Here is an 18,759-nt window from a genome sequence, read left to right as displayed (position 1 = left end):
TTCTATTTCAAGATGCTAGAAGAAGAAAAGAGAAGTAGAAAGAAAGTAGTAGAAAGAAAGAAGTAGAAAGAAAGATAAAATGATAAGAGGAAACATCAATGACAAGAAAGGAAAAGTACAGTCCAGTATTTCTATGAGCATAAATAGAAAAATCCTGAATAAAATGTTAACAAATTGAATTCACTGAATCATAGAGTAACATCATGATCAAGGGGAATATTATTTTGTTTAATCCTTGTAATTCAACCAATGTAATTCACCACATCTATAGAATATGAGAGGAAAATCTCATGACTCTAGTTTCTCAGGAAACTAGGAATAAAAGGGAACTTAATAAAGAGTCTCTGCGAAAATCTATAGCAACCATCATAAGTAATGACAAAATGGGGAATGTTTCCCACTGAAAGTAAAGGTGACAAGGATGTTCACTGTCATTACTGCCATTTGGTGTTGTACTGAAGATCCTAGGTAGCACTGAAGATCCTAAGGAGAAAATAAAAAGGTATCAAGTTTGGGAAAATAAAATAAAACTGGCATTTATATGATATGGAGTACATGGAAAATTGAGAAGAATATTGAACAATTAGAAGTTGTAAGTGAATTAGCAAGATTGTCAATATAAGGTCAATATAGAAAGATCACTGATAACTGTACACTTAGTAAAGGAGAAATAGAAAAGATTTCAAAACAATCCATTTATGTAACAAAAATTTCCTTAGAATGAATGCTGAAATATCTGAAAGATGTTCAAGACCCTCTACACCAAAAATAAAACACATTTCTGGGAGAAATTAGACAAATAAGTGGAAATATCTATTATGGCTTGCAAAATTCTGTATTGATAAGATGTCAGTTCTCTGAAGACTGAACTATAGATTCAGTGCAAACTCAAGTTAAAATCTCAGCCAGTAGTTTTAGTGGAGATTGATAAATGGCCAAGGTGATACTGAAGAAAAATAACAAACCTGGAAAATTTACACTATAAGATATCAATACTTACAAAAATCCTACAGTAATTAGGGAAGATTTGTGTTGGCCCAAGGATAGACACCCCAAAACTGACTGTCACATGCACAGTGACTTGGTTTCCTACAAAGATGTCAATCGAATTCAATGGGGAAAAAAGTCTTTTAAAGTCTCCGAGTCATTTGCTTATCTGTATGGAAAAAAATGAACTTGTCTCATATCATATGTTGAAATTATAATCAGATATCTAAAAGAAATCATAGGAGAATATTTTCATGAACTTGGGGTAAACATAGCCATAAAGAAAAAATAAAAAATAAATATGTTGGATTTAATTAAAATTAGGAACTTCCATTTCTCAGAGACCCCCAAAAGAGTGGAAAGGTGGTGTGTGTTTATAATATGTGTCTTACTGAGAGTACAAATCCAGAATATTGAAAGAATGTCTACCATTCAAAAACAAGTCTGTCTAAATGATAGGCAAAAATGTGAACAGATGCTTTATAAAACTAGGCTCAGAATAGGTGATAAACATGAAAGGGTGACCAGCATGGTGATCAAATGCAAACAAACTAAAATAAGATATTACTACATACTCTCTAGAATGGTTAAAAGGAAAAAGATTGACAATACCTAGTTTTGGAAAGTATTTGAAGCAATTGGAACTTTTACATTGTTGGTGGAAGTATAAATTGATACAAGTTAAGAAATACCTTTGGGAGTTATCTACTAAATTGAAACATGTATAACCTCTGGCACAGTATTTCCCCTTCTGAGTATATACCAAGTAAAAATGAATGTCATGTCCAGCAACAGACATATATAGGCAGTCCTTAAATAACATCATTTCACTCAAAGTTGTTTTGTTATAATGATGAGATGCCATAGGAACTCAACTCTTGTTTGTATCAATTAGCCTACTGTAAAATTGGTTTTGTTATATGTTATTTCACCACTGTTCCAAGAATCTGTTGACATTTAGTGGGGACTTACTGTACAAGAAAGTTCTTAACTTTATTTATATATTCCAAAAGCATTTGGGAAACAGCTCACCAGTAGAATGAATAAATAAGTCATACACTATAGTGTCACAAAGCAGTTTTTTTAAAAAAAAATTCAACTGAGACATTCAGCAATATGGCTGAATCTCACAGAATGATATTGAGTCCAACACAAAAGAGTGCATTCCATTTATATAATTCCATGTATAAGAATTTCAAAAATAGACTAAAGTAGCCTATAGTGATAGAGGCCAGAATGGTAGTTACCTCAGGGGAGGTGCACTAACTGAGAAAGTGCACAAAGGAGCTGCCTTGGGTCCTGGAAATGACCTGGGTGGTAATTACACAGGTGTATGTATGTAAAAGTTTAGGACATACACTTAAGACTTGTGGACTTGTAAGCCCAGCATCAATTGGAACAAATAAGCTCTAGGAGTATTGCCATTTATTCTTTCTAATCACAGGGAACACTACCCAGTTGTTATTGCTTTATGTGTCGATTCACTCAGCCCTTTAAAAATAACACACAGTTCTTCAGTTCTCACCTCTGCCCACTCATTTGGCAGATTTTACAGCAGTGACCCTGGCTTCCAGCATGACAATAGCTCCGAGTTGGAACTGGAGGAGAACATTTGATTAATCCTGAGCACAAACAAGGGATGGACTCTAACCCCCCCTCAAGGACCCTGTTTCCAGACTGTCCTCAGTTTACCATGCAGGTGCTAATTGGTGAACCCAAAATGTGGTGTCAGTTTTTTGGAAGGTGCCCAGATGCATTTTTCTTCCATATGCTTAAGACTTTTCCATTTATTTTTGAGTGATTCCTCCATAAATTGTTTTAGTGTTATTAAGCTTAAGGCTTAATGCTTAGAAGATGTATAGAGATTTATCTGAAGTTTTTAAAAGATTAAATTATGAAGTGCTGCCTTTATAAGTGGATTGCCAAATGGTGGAAATCAACAAAGAAAAGAGTTCGATTCATTTGGGGTCTTCATAGGAAGTGAATTTTATTGTTTTCGGGCTTCGGTGAAAGCAAGCTTTAAAATGTGAGGACCAGAGGCTTCATTCACAAAGGATTAAAAATAAATGTAAATGTGTTTTAACTCAGGAAGCTTTGTCAAGATCATTAAGCTAACAAAGTATAAACAATGGGATAATGAAGAAGATATTAGTGAAGCAAGAAAAAGGAGTGGGTTAAGAAGTCAGAAACTGGTTTATTGCAAAGACCAGTAGAAGACAAATGTTTGGCAGATGCAATGAAGAAAAAAGCAAAGCACAAATAGCATTGAGAATGAAGATGAAGCATTATTGCAGATATAAAAGGATAGAACAGATTTTAAAATCTATATAAAAAGGACAATTTTAAGGGAACTATAAATTACCAAAATTCATCCAGGAAGAAGCAAAAGCCTGACATGGACCACTAACCATTAAAGAAATTGAAATGCTACTCATGTATTTTCTTGTGAATAATTCATTAAGGTGAAGCAAGTCATAACAAATCTTCGAGGAAAATTAACTCCCATCTGATTTCAGATCATGAAAAAATATGGAAAGAGTTTCATTTCAGTTCATAAGGTTAGTATAATCTCGATACTATAATCAGGGAACACATGCACAGGAAAAATTTATAGGCTAGTACATAAATACATAAGTATATAAATACCAAAACCTTAATTAAATTTCTTAGAATTTTGAATCCAGCAATATAAGAAGTCAGGAAGAGGTTTTCCAAAGAATATAAGGATAATAGTGTCAGACAAATCTTTGAATGCAATTCATTATAGTAACAGATAGAAGATCTACAGCTGCTGACAGCATTCCATAAAATTTAACACCTAGTTGTTTTAATGCCCTCATAGATTATTAGCAAGAGGAGAGAACTTACCAAATTTGATAAATATTCTCTCAGAAACTTATAGAAAACATACTTCAGGTTAAAACATTAGACACATTCTAAAACTTCGAGAATAAGAGAAAAATGTCCCCTATTACTATTATTGCAACATCAGAGTCAAAGGAAATACTAGGTATAAATATTAGAATGCAAGAGTCAAAGCTAATTATTCACCTATGATGTAATTGCTTAGAATATTCAAGAGAATCAATTTTAACGAAGTATAAACAAGATGGAAAGTCTTCATTCTCACATAAATATGCAGCAGATATATTTTCTAAGTTCAAACTATAGTTCCAACAGAGTTTTTTTCTTTTTTTGAGACTTCCAAAAATCTCCAAATGAGATTTCTGAATTTCAAAATGCATTTAACTGTGTGGTGGGGAGCTTTTACTTAATCTTCAGTTGGAAATGGTTAATCTGCAAGTATATTTAATATATAATGGCATACTAAAAAGACAAATATCATGAGAAGAATCTAAGAGAATTCTATAAATACCTTCCAAGCAATGAAATGTTCAATTTGAAATCATATGCTTATGAACTGACATCAGTATTTCATAGTACATATGTATATTTTCAAAGGTGAAATATGCAGAATCTCATTACAAATCATAATCAACAGATGAACATTTTCATTGATTTTTTTTATTGAGGTATAATGACAGATAGCAGTTTCATGTTTACAGTATAATGATTCAATATTTGTATACATTGCAAAATGATCACCATAATAACTCTAGTTAACATCTGTCAGTACAGTTACAAAATTTTTTTTCATGTGATGAGAACTTTTTTCTCATGTGATGAGAACTTTTAAGATCTGTTCTCTTAACATTTAAATGTACAATACAGTATTTTTAACTATAGTCACCAGGCTTTATATTTTGTGCCTATGACTTAATTTATTTTATAAATGGATGTTTGTACCATTTGACCCACTTTGCTCATTCCTCCCACTCCCCACTCTGGCAACCACTAATCTGTTCTCTATTTCTGAGATTTTTTTTTCTAGATTTTACATATATAAGTGAGATCATATGGTATTTGTCTTCTTTGTCTGACCTATTTCAGTTAATATAATGCCCTCAAGGTCCATGCATGTTGTTGCAAATGACAAGATTTCCTTTTTTTTTTTTTATTGTGTATGTATACAATTTCTTTATCCACTCACCCATCAATAGATATTTGGTGGTGAATATCTTTTCAAGTTAGTGTTTTCATTTTCTTTGGATAAATACCCAGAAATGGAATTACTAGATCATACAGTAGTTCTATTTTATTTTTTAAAATAAAACTCCTTACTGATTTTCATAATGGCTGTACCAATTTACATTCCCACCAACAGTGTACAGGGATTCTCTTTTCTCCACATCCTCACCAGCACTTGATATATTTTGTCTTTTTGATAATAGCCATTTTAACAGGTGTGAGGTGATATCTCTTTGTTTTGATTTGCAATTTGCTAATAAATGTGATGCTGAACACTTTTTCATGTGCCTGTTGGCCATCTGTATGTCTTCTTTGGGAAAAATATCTATTTAGATCCTTTACCTATTCTTAATTTGAATAGTTTGGTTTTTTTGCTGTTGAGTTGTATGGGTTCCATATATATTTGGAATATTAACCTCTTATTGGGTATGTGATTTGCAAATATTTTCTCCTATTCCAAAAGTTGCCTTTCCATTTTATTGATGGTTTTCTTTGCTGAGCAGAAGCTTTTCAGTTTGACATGGTCTCACTTATTTGTTTTTGCTTTTGTTGCCATTGATTTTTGTGTCAAATCCAAAAAATCATCTCCAAGAGCTTACTGCCTATGTTTTCTTCTAGGAGTTCTATGGTTTCAAGTGTTGCATTCAAGAATTTAGTCCATTTAGACTTAATTTTTTATGTATGATATAAGACAGTGATTCACTTTCATTTTGTTTCATGTGGCTGTCCAGTTTTCCCAACACTATTAATTGAAGAGACTGTCTTTTCCTCATGGCTCCATTACCATATATCAATTGACCATATATACATTGGTTTATTTCTGGGATCTCTAGTCTGTTCCATTGACACATGTGTCTGTTTTTTACGTTTTGATTACTATAGTTTAGGAATGTAGTTTGCAATTAGGGAGTATAATGCTTCCAATTTAATTCATTTTTTCTTAAGATCGCTTTGGCTATTTAGAGTCTTTCATGGTAACTTGCAAATTTTAGGATTATTTGCTCTATTTATGTGAAAAATGTTATTGGAATTTTGATAGAGATTACACTGAATCTGCAAATTGCTTTGGGTAGTATAGACAGTTTAACAATATTAATTCTTCCAATTTGAGATCATGGAATATCTTTTCATTTGTGTCTTGTTCAATTTCTTTCATCAATATCTTATAGTTTTCAGTATATGGGTCTTTTACCTCCTTTATTAAATTTATCCCTAAGTATTTTATTGTTTCTCATGCAATTGTAAATGGGATCGTTTTCTTAATCTCTCTTCTAATAGTTTATCATTAGTGTCTAGAAATATTACAGATTTTATATATTGATCTTGTATCCTGCAACTTTACTGAATTTGATTATTCTAACAATTTTTTTTGTAGTATTTAGGGTTTTTAAAAATACATAACACCATGTCATCTGTGAATAGTGACAGCTTTGCCTATTCCTCTCTGATTTGTATGCCTTTTTTCTCGCCTAATTTCTCTGGCTAGGACTTCCAGTACAATGTTGAATGAAAGTAGCAAGAGTGGGCATCTTTGTTTTGTTCCTCATCTTAGAGCAAAAGTTTTCAGCTTTTCGCTAAGTATGATTTGGCTCTGGACTTGTTGTATATGCCTTTTAATGTTGAAGTAATTTCCTCTATATCTGCTTTGTTGAGCATTTTATTATAAATGGATGTTGAATTTTGTCAAATGCTGTTGAGATTATTATATGATTTTTACCCTTCATTTAGTTAATATGATGTATCACATTGATTGATTTGCATTCCAGGACAAATCCCACTCGATTGTAGTATATGATCTTTTTAATGTATTGTTGAATTTGGTTCACTAAAATTTTATTGAAGATATTGCGTCTATGTTTGTTAGAGATATTGGCCTATAATTTTTTTGTGGTCTCCTTGTCTGGTTTTGGGATCAGGGTAATGCTTGCTTTATAAAATGGGTTTGGAAGCTTTTTAACCTCTTTACTGTTTTAGAAGAGTTGGAGAAGGATAGATATTAAATCTTCTTTGAATGTTTGGTAGAATTCACCAGGGAAGCTGCCTATCCTGGACTTTTGTTTGTTGGGAAGTTTTTGTTACTGATTCGTTCTCCTTATAGTAACTGGTCTGATCAGGTTTTCTATGTCAAGATTCAGTCCTGGTAAGTTGTATGTTTTTAGAAATTTACCCATTTCTTCTAGGTTATCAAACTTACTGGTATTTATTCATTGTACTCTTGTGGGATCCTTGGTATTTCTGTAGTATCATTTGTAACATTTCTTTCATTTCTGATTATATTTATACAAGTCTTCCTTTTTTTCCTGGGTGAATGTCGCTTTTGTTTATTTTATTTTTTTTAAAAGAATCAGCTCTTAGTTTCATTGATCTTTTCTATTGTGTTTTTTGTCTTTATTTCATTGATTCTGCTCTGGCCTTTATTATTTTCTTCCTTCTACTTACTTGGGGTTTCATTTGATCTTATTTTTCTATTTCCTTGAGGTATAAAGTTAGGTTGATTATTTGAGATTTTTCTTGTTTCTTGATATAGAACATCTACTGTTATTTTCCTTTTAGAGCAGCTTTTGCTGCACCCCATAAGTTTTGATATGTTGTATTTTCATTTGTCTCAAGGTATTTTTTAATTTCTCTTTTGATTTCTCTTTTGAGCCATTGGTAGTTTAATAGCATATTACTTAATTGGCTCATTTTTGTGTATTTTCCTGTTTTCATCTTGTAACTGATTTCTAGTTTCATACTATTATGGCCAAAAATATGCTTGCCGTGACTTCGTTCTTCTTAAATTTATTAAGACTTGTTTTGTGATCTAACACATGTTCTATCCTGGAGAATGTTCCATGAGCAGTTGAGAAAAAAATGTTTATTCTGCCTCTTATGGATGGAATATTCTGTATAGAGCTATTTAGTCTGATATATGTGTTGTTTAAGGTCAGTGTTTTCTTATTGATTTTCTGTCTAATTATCTATGCATGGAGGAAAATGGGATATTATTACTGTTAGCAGTATTATTGCAGTGCTGTCTATTTCTCTTTTTAGGTCTGTTAATATATACTTTATATATTTAGGTGCACCTACTTTGGGTTCATAAACATTAACAAATATATCCTCTTGTCAGATAGACCTCTTTATCATTATTTAATCCCTTCTTTGTCTCTTTTTAGAGTCTTTTTTTTTTTTTAAAGTCTATTTTGTCTAAGTATAGCTACCTAGCTTTCATTTAGCTTCTGTTTGCATGGAATATTTTTTCCATTTCTTCACTTTCAATCTTTGTGTGTCTTTCCACACAGAGACCAAAAGAAGTTGTATAACATATGTATCAAACTACTAAACTCTAAATAGTATTGGAGGAAGAAATTATTTATTTTGCCATTATGTTTGTTGTCTAACTTAATACTTTTAATGAGTTAAAGGTGATTTTTTTTAATTCAGTCATTTTTATTTGTTTCTATTTCTCATGTCTTTCAGCTCCTGGGGATATTTCCTTATTGCTATTCCGAGCAGAGTTATACTTAACCATGAAGAACTATGAGCAGGCTCTACAAGATGCCAGTGCCATTTGTCAGAATGAACCTTTCTGACTAAGGTACTTGTATTGGTTGACTTTGAGAAAATAAATGTAAGTTTATGAGATTTTCTTAAGAATAAAGTAAGATCATTGTGATTAGATACCTACAGACCATGTACATTTCCATCAAATTATAGTAGTGTAAATGTATTAATTCACTTTATACTAAACCAACACAGTTCAAAAGACTAAGCCTCCCGTTAGATCTAGATAAGAAACAAATTTAGATGTGTTTGAAAGGCTGAATAATATGCCTTATACATGTGTGTGTGTGTGTGTGTGTATGAGCAAAATGACAGAATTGTATAAATTTGTGAGTAAAAAGGAAACGTTTAAAATTATAGTTTAAATAGGAAGGTCATATCATGATTAACAACGGGTTCCTAATATGCATGGAGCATATAAATGGTGTTAGTAAAAGGGTGACTCTTTCGTACATGTTTTTGAGTAATTTAAGTCTTTGTGTTGGAAAGGTCTAATATTCCTTCCTCTGCTGAAACAAAATAAGTTTGATAACCTAATGATAGCTTAAATTGTCCTTAAAGAAGATTAAGAAGCCAAGGAATAAAAGTTGTAGCTTTCTTCACAAATCTTTGAATTTGAAACCCCTGTAAGAGATTTTAATGTTTTAAAGAACTTGTGATGAAATCAATACCTATAGCATGCTCTATTAGATAAAAATTAAAAATAGATTTTGTCCTGTTATATTACTTTTCATCGTCTTTGTTTTAGAAGCATTGAAGAGGCACTAATCATAGTTGATAGACAAGATGGGTGTTGCCTGCCCTTCCTCCTTCCTTTCTTCTGTCCTTTATCTTATCTAACCATCAGAATATTTTCAGATTATATGGAGTGTTAAGTTGAATTTGGGGATGAACCGAAAAATAGGAATGTTTATTGGACCAAGTCTAGAAATCTCTTTTATTGCTTGCTTGCTTGCCTCACTAAAAACATTTTCTGCTCCATTTTCTAATGATTTTTTCCTATCTCTGGACCTGTTATTCTTCTGAGGTAATTTCTGTGAGTGATGATTGAAGCTTAATTGTTTCGAATTAAGTCTAGTGTTTCGGACTGATAGTAGACCTACATTGCCCTCTGAAGCTAGATTCCTCCCCACAATATTGATCTCTGAGCTAAAAACTTGGCAGTGTGTTCATAAAAAAAAAAATTAAAAAAACAGTTAATTACTAAAAAGTTACATTGCTAATTGTAACTGTCAGGGAGGCTGCAAATAAATCTTTAGCCTTTGGGAGTTTGGTCATATCTTTAGGGTTTATCGCAAATCTGTAGACCTCAGTTTTTGATAAATGCTTAGTGAAGAACAGCTTTATCAGAAATGTACTCTGATAAATCACTTTAAGATAGTAAAGGATAGAAGCTTGTTTTTAGGTTCATATTATTATTAAAGGATTAAGGAAGAAATAACATTGGAAGGTAAGTTGAAAGGACTGAGGGGAGTATAAAGTTGGCCAACTAAAGTTAAGAGGACATGGAAGCACTTGTAGAACCAATGTTAGGATTCCAGTTGGGGGCTCTTTTAGCATGTGTTTCCTCAGGTAAAACTATTTTTTTAAGCAGTCAGTTGTGTCTGATACTGATTCAAAGCTTTTGGTGCAAATGGAGACAAGCCAGTGGTAACAAAATATTTGCCCATACACAGAAATATAAATAGGCATATGGTAATTTTGATCTTATCCAAAGAGGAAACTCGTAGGATTAAAAACTATTTAAAAGTTAATTCAATTAATAAACATTTATGGATACAATGTCAAAAATGCAAATATTGCTTGATAATATATGTACTTTTGTGAAAAACTTCAAATTGTGAAGAGCTTAGTGTATATAAGATGGTATTATTCTCTTAAAACTTTTGACAAGCAGACAGAGCAGATTTACAAGCTACTGAAGCTTCAGAGTCAAGGCCCCTTACCTGGTAACTTCTTGTTCATAATTTAATACTTTTTCTTAAAAAGGACATTCCAATTGTATAAGCTTTGGATTGCACAAAAGCTAGATCACACGTTATAAGGAAAATAAGAAAATTAGTAAAACTTCACATGTTTACACAAACTTAAAGCCGTTGCATAGATGAATTGTTGATGGCTGTAAGTATACCTGAGGCTTTTCACGGAGCTCAAGGATGATATTGTTGAGCTTGTGTCCAAATGTTTGCCATGTCTTTTGAAATGACCAGTCTCACAGGGACTTGGGAGATAAGTGGTACAGTAAATAGACAGTTAGTAAATGTTAGAAATGTTGATGCTAGAGATCAAAACTGGTCACATTTATGACATTTAAAACAATAGAGAAAGAAGTCAGGTAAGATAGGGACCTGAAAACAGGCCTTTGCATTTGATCATTTGTGAATACAGTGATATGAAACCAGGAGAAAATAAAGGAGGAAAGCTAGAAAATTCACACATATGTGGAAATGAAATAACAAACTTCTGAACAACCAATGAGTCAAAGAAGAAATGAAAAGGGAAATCAAAAAATATCTTGAGACAAATGAAAATGGAATCACAATATACCAAAACTTATAGAATGCTGCAACAGCAGTTCTAAGAGGGACATTTATAGCATTAAACACCTGCATTAGAAATAAAGTTCTTGAATAAATAATTTAACCTTAAACCTCAGGGAACTGGAAAAAGAAGACCAAACTAAGCCCAAATTTAGCATAAGGAAAGAAAATAATAATTATTAGAGCAGAAATGAATGAAATAGAGACTAGAAAGATGACAGAAAACGTCCATGAAACTAAGAATTGAGTTCTTGGAAAGATAAACTAAATTGACAAATCTGTAGCTAAACTAAGAGAAAAAGAGAAATGACATAAATAAGTGAAATTATAAATGAAGAAAACATTACAGCTGATGCCACAGAAATGCAAAGGATCATAAAGAACTATAAATAATTATGTGCCAACAAATTAGGTAACTTAGAAGAACGAATACATTTCTAGAAACATACAACTTACCAAGACTGAATCATGAAGTTAATAGAAAATTTGAGCGCACCAGTAATGAGCAAGGAGATTGAGTCAGTAATTAAAACTTACCTAAACTTTCCTAACAAACAAAAAATCCAGACCAGATGGCTTCACAGGGGAATTTTACCAAATATTCAAAGAGATACAAATACTTATCCTCCTTAAACTATTGCAAAAACCCAAAGAGTCGGGAAGGCCTCCAAACTCATTTTACGAGGCCATCATTACCTTGATATCAAACCTAAACAAAGACAGCACAAGAAAATTACAGGCCAATATCCCCAATGAACATATGTAAAAATCTTCAGCAAAATACTAGCAAACTAAATTCAGGAACACATTAAAAGGATTTACACCATGATCAAGTAGGATTTATCCTGGAATGTAAGGATAGTTTCATATTGGCAAATCGATCGATGTGATACACTACATCAACAGAATGAAGGCTAAAAATCATAAGATCATCTCAATAGATGCAGAAAAAGCATTTGACAAAATTTAACATCCTTTCATGATAAAAACTTTCAACAAATTATAGAAGGAATGTACTTCAACATAATAAAGGTGATATATGACAAGCCCACAGCTAATATCACTGTCAGCAGTGAAAAGTTAAAAACCTTTCCTCTAAGATCAGGAACAAGATCAGGATGCCCACCCTCTCCACTTCTATTCAACATAGTACCAGAAGTTCTAGCCACCGCAGTTAGTCAAGAAAAAGAAATAAAAGGCATCCAATCAGAAAGGAAGTAAAATTATCTCTATAAATGACATGATATTACATACAGTAAATACCAAATACTCCACAAAATACTGTTAGAATTAATCAATGAACTAAAGTTGCAGGATACAAAATCAACATGTAAAAACCATTTGCATTTCTGTATACTAAAAATAAGCTATCCAAAGATAAATTAAGAAAGCAATCCCATTTATAGTAGCATCTAAAACAATAAAATAGTTAAAAATAAATTTAACTAAAGAGGTGAAAGACTTGTACACCGAAATGATAATGATAATGATGAAAGAATCAAAGACACAAAAGGAACCTACCCCAAGTTTTTGGATTAGAACATTGGTATTCTTAAAGTCTGTACTACTCAAAGCAGTCTACAGATTCAGTGCCATCTGTATCAAAATTCTAATTACATTTTTCACAGAAATAGAAAAAACTCTCCTGAAATTCATATGGAACCACACAAGATCCCTAGTAACCAAAGCAATCTTGAGAAAGAAGGATAAAGCTGGAGGAATCACAGTTCCTGATTTCAAACTATAGTGTAAGGCTATAATAATAAAAACAGTATGCATAAAAACATGCATAAAAACAGCCAGATAGACCAGTGGAACACAATTGAGAGACCAGAAGTACATCCTCTGCATATGCAATTAACTTATTTTTGACAAGAGTGCCAAGAACACACAATGAGAAAGACAGTCTCTTTAATAAATGGTGGTGTGAAAACTGGATATCCACATGCAAAAGAATGAAACTGCACCCCTGTCTTACACCACTCACAAAAATTTACTTTAAATACCTTAAAGACATAACTATAAGCCCTGAAACTATAAAATTCCCAGAAGAAAACATAGGAAAAAGGCTTGTTGACTCTGGCCTTGGTAGTTTTTTTGTTTTTTTTTTTTTTGGATAAGATGCCCAAAGCACAGGCAGCAAAAGCTAAAGTAAACATGTGGGACTACATCAAACTAAAAATTTTCCCACAGCAAAGGACAAAATCAATTGAAAAGATAAACTATAGAAAGATGGGAGAAAATGGGAGAAAATATTTGCAACCCATATATCTGATAATGGGCTGACATCCAAAATATATAAAGAACTCATACAACTCAATAGCAAAAAATCAAGTAATGAGATTAAAAAATGGACAAAGGGCCCAAATAGACATTTTTCCAAAAGAGGTGTACAGATGGCCAATAGATGGCATGAAAAGGTGCTCAATATCCATAAGCATCTAGGAAGTACAAGTCAAAACCATAATGAGATATATCTTTGTACCTGTTAGGATGGCTAATATCAAATAGTCAAGAAATGACAAATGTTGGCAAAGATGTAGAGGAAAGGAAACCCTTGTACACTATTGGTGGGAATGTAAATTGGTACAGTCATTATGGAAAACAATATAGAGGTTCTATCAAAAATTAAAAATAGAACTAACACATAATCCAGCAATCCCACTTTATCCAAATAAAATGAAATCAGTATTTTGGACTGATATCTGTATTCCCATGTTTACTGCAGCATTGTTCACAATAGCCAAGATGTGGAAACAATATAAGTGTCTGTGGATGGATGAAAGGCTAAAGAAAGTGTGGCACACACAGAGGAATATTATTCATTCTTTAAAAAGAAAAAAATACTGATGCCATTTGCAACAATGCAGATAATCCTTCAAGACATTTTGCAGAGTGAAATAAGACAGACAGAGAAGATGGATAATGTGTGTTAATATTATATGTGGAATCTAAAAATGGATTTATAGAAACAGAAACTGGAACTGTGGTTGCCAGGGCCTGGTGTGGGGAGGGGAATGGAGAGGTGTAGGTCAAAGCAAATAAACTTTCAGCTATAAGAAGAGTAGATTCTGAGAACCTCACGTATACAGTGTATACAGCGTGGTGGCTGTAGTTAATAGTACGGGTGTTACGTACTTGAAATTTGCTAGGAGTAGATCTTAAGCATTCTCACCACATACAGCAGAGTTAACTATGTGAGGTTGTAGAAGTGTTACTTATTTTGATCATGGTAATCATTTCATAACATTTGTGTATCAAATCATCGTGTCGGAGACTACAATTTTTACACGTTTATATTTGTCAGTTATTCCTCAATAAATTTGTATAAAAAACAGAATTTAGCTAACATCCAGAAGAAGTTAAATTTTAGTTGTGGGCTCAATGACAGTATGTTTTCTCTAACTCCCCAAACCTGTCAATCCTGAGACATCTCAATGAGGTAAACAGGTGAACTGTGCAATGCACACGACCCATCAGCCTATATCAGGTAACTTAAAATTTTCTTGTTCATCATGTGATTTACTTGCCTGAAGTGCTCTGAAACTAATAAAATTTCTTTTTAAAAAAATGTAAATAAACAAATTGTAATATTTTATACAATGGAATGCTGCTTAGCGATAGAAAAGAATAAAGTGTTGATCTGTGCAACAATGTGGATGAATCTCAAAAGCACCACATTAAGTGAAGGAAGGCACACAAAACGTACATGTGTGATTTTGTTTATGTGAAATTCTCAAAAAAGGCAAAGCTATAGTGATAGATAAGTGGTCCCTAGACTTAGAGAAAGGAGAAGATTGACCTTAGAGGCTATGAGAGGCCTTTTGGAGCGATAGAAATGTGCTATAGCACAGACATCCCCAATCCCCAGGCTGTGAGCCAGTACTGGTACTGGTCCATGGCCTTTTCAGAAACAGGCCACACATCAGGGGGTGAGCAAGAAAAACTTCATCTGTATTTGCAGCCGCTTCCACAGAGTTAACATTACTGCCTCAGCTCCACCTAAGATCATCAGGCATTAGATTCTCGTAGGTGCACCAGTCCCTGGTGCCACAAAGGTTGGGGACCGCTGCTATATTTTGATGTGGTTGTAGTTACACAACTGTATACCTTTGTCAGAACTCTCCACAATATACATTTACAATTGATGGATTTTATTATATATATATTATACTTTAATAAAAATGAAACAGAAAGTAAAAACCATAAGTTCACAACTGAAGTGAATGGGGAATGTTTATGGGGTTAGAGCAGCACATTTTTGGAATGTGCGTGAGTGGAGGAAAGAGCAGAGGACTTTACATTTCAAATGAGACCTGAACTCAGGTCATAATACACACTCCAGAGAGGATTTGATTTAGTCTTTAGGGATAGGAGTAAGAAATGAGATTTACTTGGCAGTGCCAGGTCACTCTGCTGTGCAGAGCTGTATTGCTAAAAATCACAGGCTCCCCCTCCAAAGAATTTGGACAAACTGCCTAGGAAAAGTATGGCTGCCAATGCATGTGGTGGTTCCCTCTGAGTAAGCCCCTCTCTATCCTGGTATAAGGGGCTACCAGCTAAGGCCTAGCCCTCCTGCCACACATCTGAAAATGAAATCTCCCAAATAGGTCTCACCTGTGTAGACAAAGGACCTGAAAGTCTTCTATTTAGCAATGGAGTCTGTGGACAAAAGTTCTGAGTTAGTATCAGAAAACCTGCTGGAAATAGTTTGTCTTTCTTAACTATGAAAAAGGAACCAGAGATCAACAAGAAAAAGTCTAATAGCACAGAAGAAAAAGATAACAACTGACCCTAATGGAAATATAACACATGATCTAGGACAACAAACCAACCATGGTATTTTCAGTAATTTGAGAAAATACAGCATCCATAAAACAAAAACAAAATGCTATTGGAAAATATTGCTCCATATTGCATTTTGTTAATTTCTGTTGTAGTACTTCATATATTATGTTTAATGCCGTGGTTATTTCTCATCCTGCCTGTCTTCTCTCATGAGACTGTGCCCCTTGAAGATGAGAACCTGATAGTGACCTGTGATTACTGAGTGGATTTAAAGTTGATAGACAGCCAGTTCTTTCTTAGCCTGCCCCTGGGACCTGCTTTGGGCTTGGATTCCAGGTCTCCAGGTATGGTGATTCTTGTGTTCCGATTGTAGATTCTATTAATGAGACATTCAAGTTTGCTCTGTTTCTGAGATGGCAGAGCTAGAGCCATCCTTGGTGAGTTTTTGTTAATTCTACTTAATATGAAAATAAAACTAATAGTTCTAATATTTTGTTTCAGGGCTGTTCATATGCAAGTATATAATTGTGTTTTTTAAACATATATCTAATCCTTTGGTGAACCCAGGGACATCATGCGAAAGCCCAGGCCCTCTCTGGATTAGGAAGAAGTAAGGAAACGTTGAAGGAGTTTCTTTATTGCCTTGCTCTGAATCCTGAATGTAACTCAGTGAAGAAAGAAGTGTAGAAGGTGTGGTTTTCTATAATTGACTGTTTTTCTTAGTTTTATTTACAGCTTTTGTGTCCATGCTGTGTTACTCTTGTATGTAAAATAAACAGAAATATAATTCTGAATATTTATGGTAATGTGATTAAAAACCCATAAGTTACTAATGATAAGGTTCAGACATTCGACAACCTTCATCCATGAATTATACAGAATGTTTCATGAGATAGCATTCTGTTGAAATAATGACATGCATTTGGTGAGGCAAGGTGGATGTATGCGTCTGGGGAGGTAAAATGTTTTTTCCTAGCATTTGTAATTTTAAGTATTATAGTTTGTATATGGGCTTTATAAAAGACATTATAATACATGCAAAATATATCAATTCAGCTTCATACATTGATTGAAATTTTCAGCAAAGCTTCACCAACACAATGCAGAAGTGTCTGCTCTTTTATACAGATTGTTAGCCCAGTCTTATTAGAGTCTGCTAATTTCACTCTCCCAGCCTGCTTTGTCCCACCTGCAAATTTCACAAGAATCTTAGACCATATCTCATCTCAGCTAATCTTTCTAGCAGTACCATGAGGCATTCCACCTGAGCTCAGAGAGGGTAAGCAGATTCACAATGGTCCCAGGGCCAGGATTTGGGCCCTGTGGGTTCTCGTCTGTCTGGCACTGTGTATATACCTGATGTTCTTCCTTCCCGAATTCTGCGGGTGGTAAGAGAGCTTTTGTCACATACAGTGCCAGAATCATACTGGCTTGGTGATGCCCATGAGATGTGGTGCCCTCCCCGGCAGCCTCCCACAGCTCTGCTGAAGCTCCTCAGAGCCAGTGCTGAGGACACTGCTGTTCCTCACTGCTGCAAAAGTCCTGGATCATGGTGCACTCACCTGGCAGGTGAAGCACAATGGGGGGATTCTTTGTTAGGGTTCAGTCACTCCTTTTTGCCTCTCTTAAGCCCTTAAATTCAGCTGGGTCCCTGAGATTCAGTGGGATCATTGAATGATACAGTCACTTACCACCACCACCCAAAGCTGGTCCACGGTTCTTGAACCAGAGTTATGGCCCATCACCTCTTCCTTTAAAGTTCTTTACTAGGTGGCTTGTCTGGTTTCTTGTAAACTGAGCAGTCCTCTATGAATATCTCAACCCTGGAGATCACAGCTTAATTTTAGCCTGGGACCCCTCGCAACCTCTATGCCCCGCTTTTCTCTCTTATCCATTAGACTTTTGGGGGAGATTTACTGTAGCAGTGTGTGAGGACCAGACAGAAAGGAATTGTGATGGTCATATTTTGTAATTGGTAAGACTAAGATGAAAGTGGGTGGCGAGATAAGATGCTTAAAACATTGTGGTTTTGGAAACGTTTGAATTCTAAATTATTGGCAGTTGGAATAAGGTAATTATTCTTTTCAATATTTTAGGCATGTTTGGCTTCATAGCTGCTTCTGAGTTGTTAAGGCATGTATTTTTCAAAAGTACTTTAAATATTTTTTTTCTTCTTGCCAATTTTATAGGTAATGTGTGAGGTATTTTTTCCAGCTTCAGAAAATGTGCATCAAAGTTTAACACCTTCCATCCAAAGCAGAATGTTGAACACCAGATTGAAGGCTCAGTGTCACAGCCATATAAACACCAAGCCTCTTCTGGAGGAAGGTGGTGAGGTGGAGACTTCTAAGGTATGAAGTAGATGTATTTGTCAGTGTTATCTTGCTTCAGCTTTATGTATTTCCGCACTTCTGAATATTTGCAAGTTATTCAGACCGTGGCATTATATTAGAAGTACTTCTCAAGACCTGTGGCATTATGTTAGAAGTACTTCTCAAGACCAGTTCTATCTCTTCAACCTGAGGGTTGAAAGTTTTAAAGAAAGTTGGTGAAGTAATGAAAATGGTCGAAGATTGAAAGAAAAGTTTTAGAACATCTCCAAACAACCCAAAACATCAAGAAACTTGAAATTATTTTGTCTGAGAGAAAAGAAAGCAGAGGAATGATTTGAGTGTATAAGACCAATGTTTAATTGGTCTGTCTCAGAAAGAAATTATCTTATATCTTACCATGAAAAGTATATAAAGTTCATGTTAGAAGTTAATAGATAAAACCAATTGTGAAGGAATAGTATAAACCCTCTTTTTTC

The 18,759-nt window shown here is 33.9% G+C and overlaps 1 protein-coding gene across 1 annotated transcript in view; it reads left to right on the top strand.

The window, feature by feature from the left end:
* The window catches only part of LONRF2 (LON peptidase N-terminal domain and ring finger 2), a 98,885-nt gene that overhangs the window by 11,924 nt on the left and 68,202 nt on the right, over positions 1-18,759 (top strand). Inside the window, 3 exon segments of the mRNA XM_036225085.1 lie at positions 8,539-8,643; positions 16,510-16,640; positions 18,140-18,301. Coding sequence (XP_036080978.1) covers positions 8,539-8,643; positions 16,510-16,640; positions 18,140-18,301 — 398 coding nt within the window.

The sequence above is a fragment of the Rousettus aegyptiacus genome, unplaced genomic scaffold (assembly GCF_014176215.1).
Source record: "Rousettus aegyptiacus isolate mRouAeg1 unplaced genomic scaffold, mRouAeg1.p scaffold_m13_p_7, whole genome shotgun sequence".
In the NCBI taxonomy this organism is placed as follows: domain Eukaryota; kingdom Metazoa; phylum Chordata; class Mammalia; order Chiroptera; family Pteropodidae; genus Rousettus; species Rousettus aegyptiacus.
The sequence above is the reverse complement of the archived record's forward strand: the minus strand, read 5'-3'. Positions and strand labels throughout refer to the sequence as shown.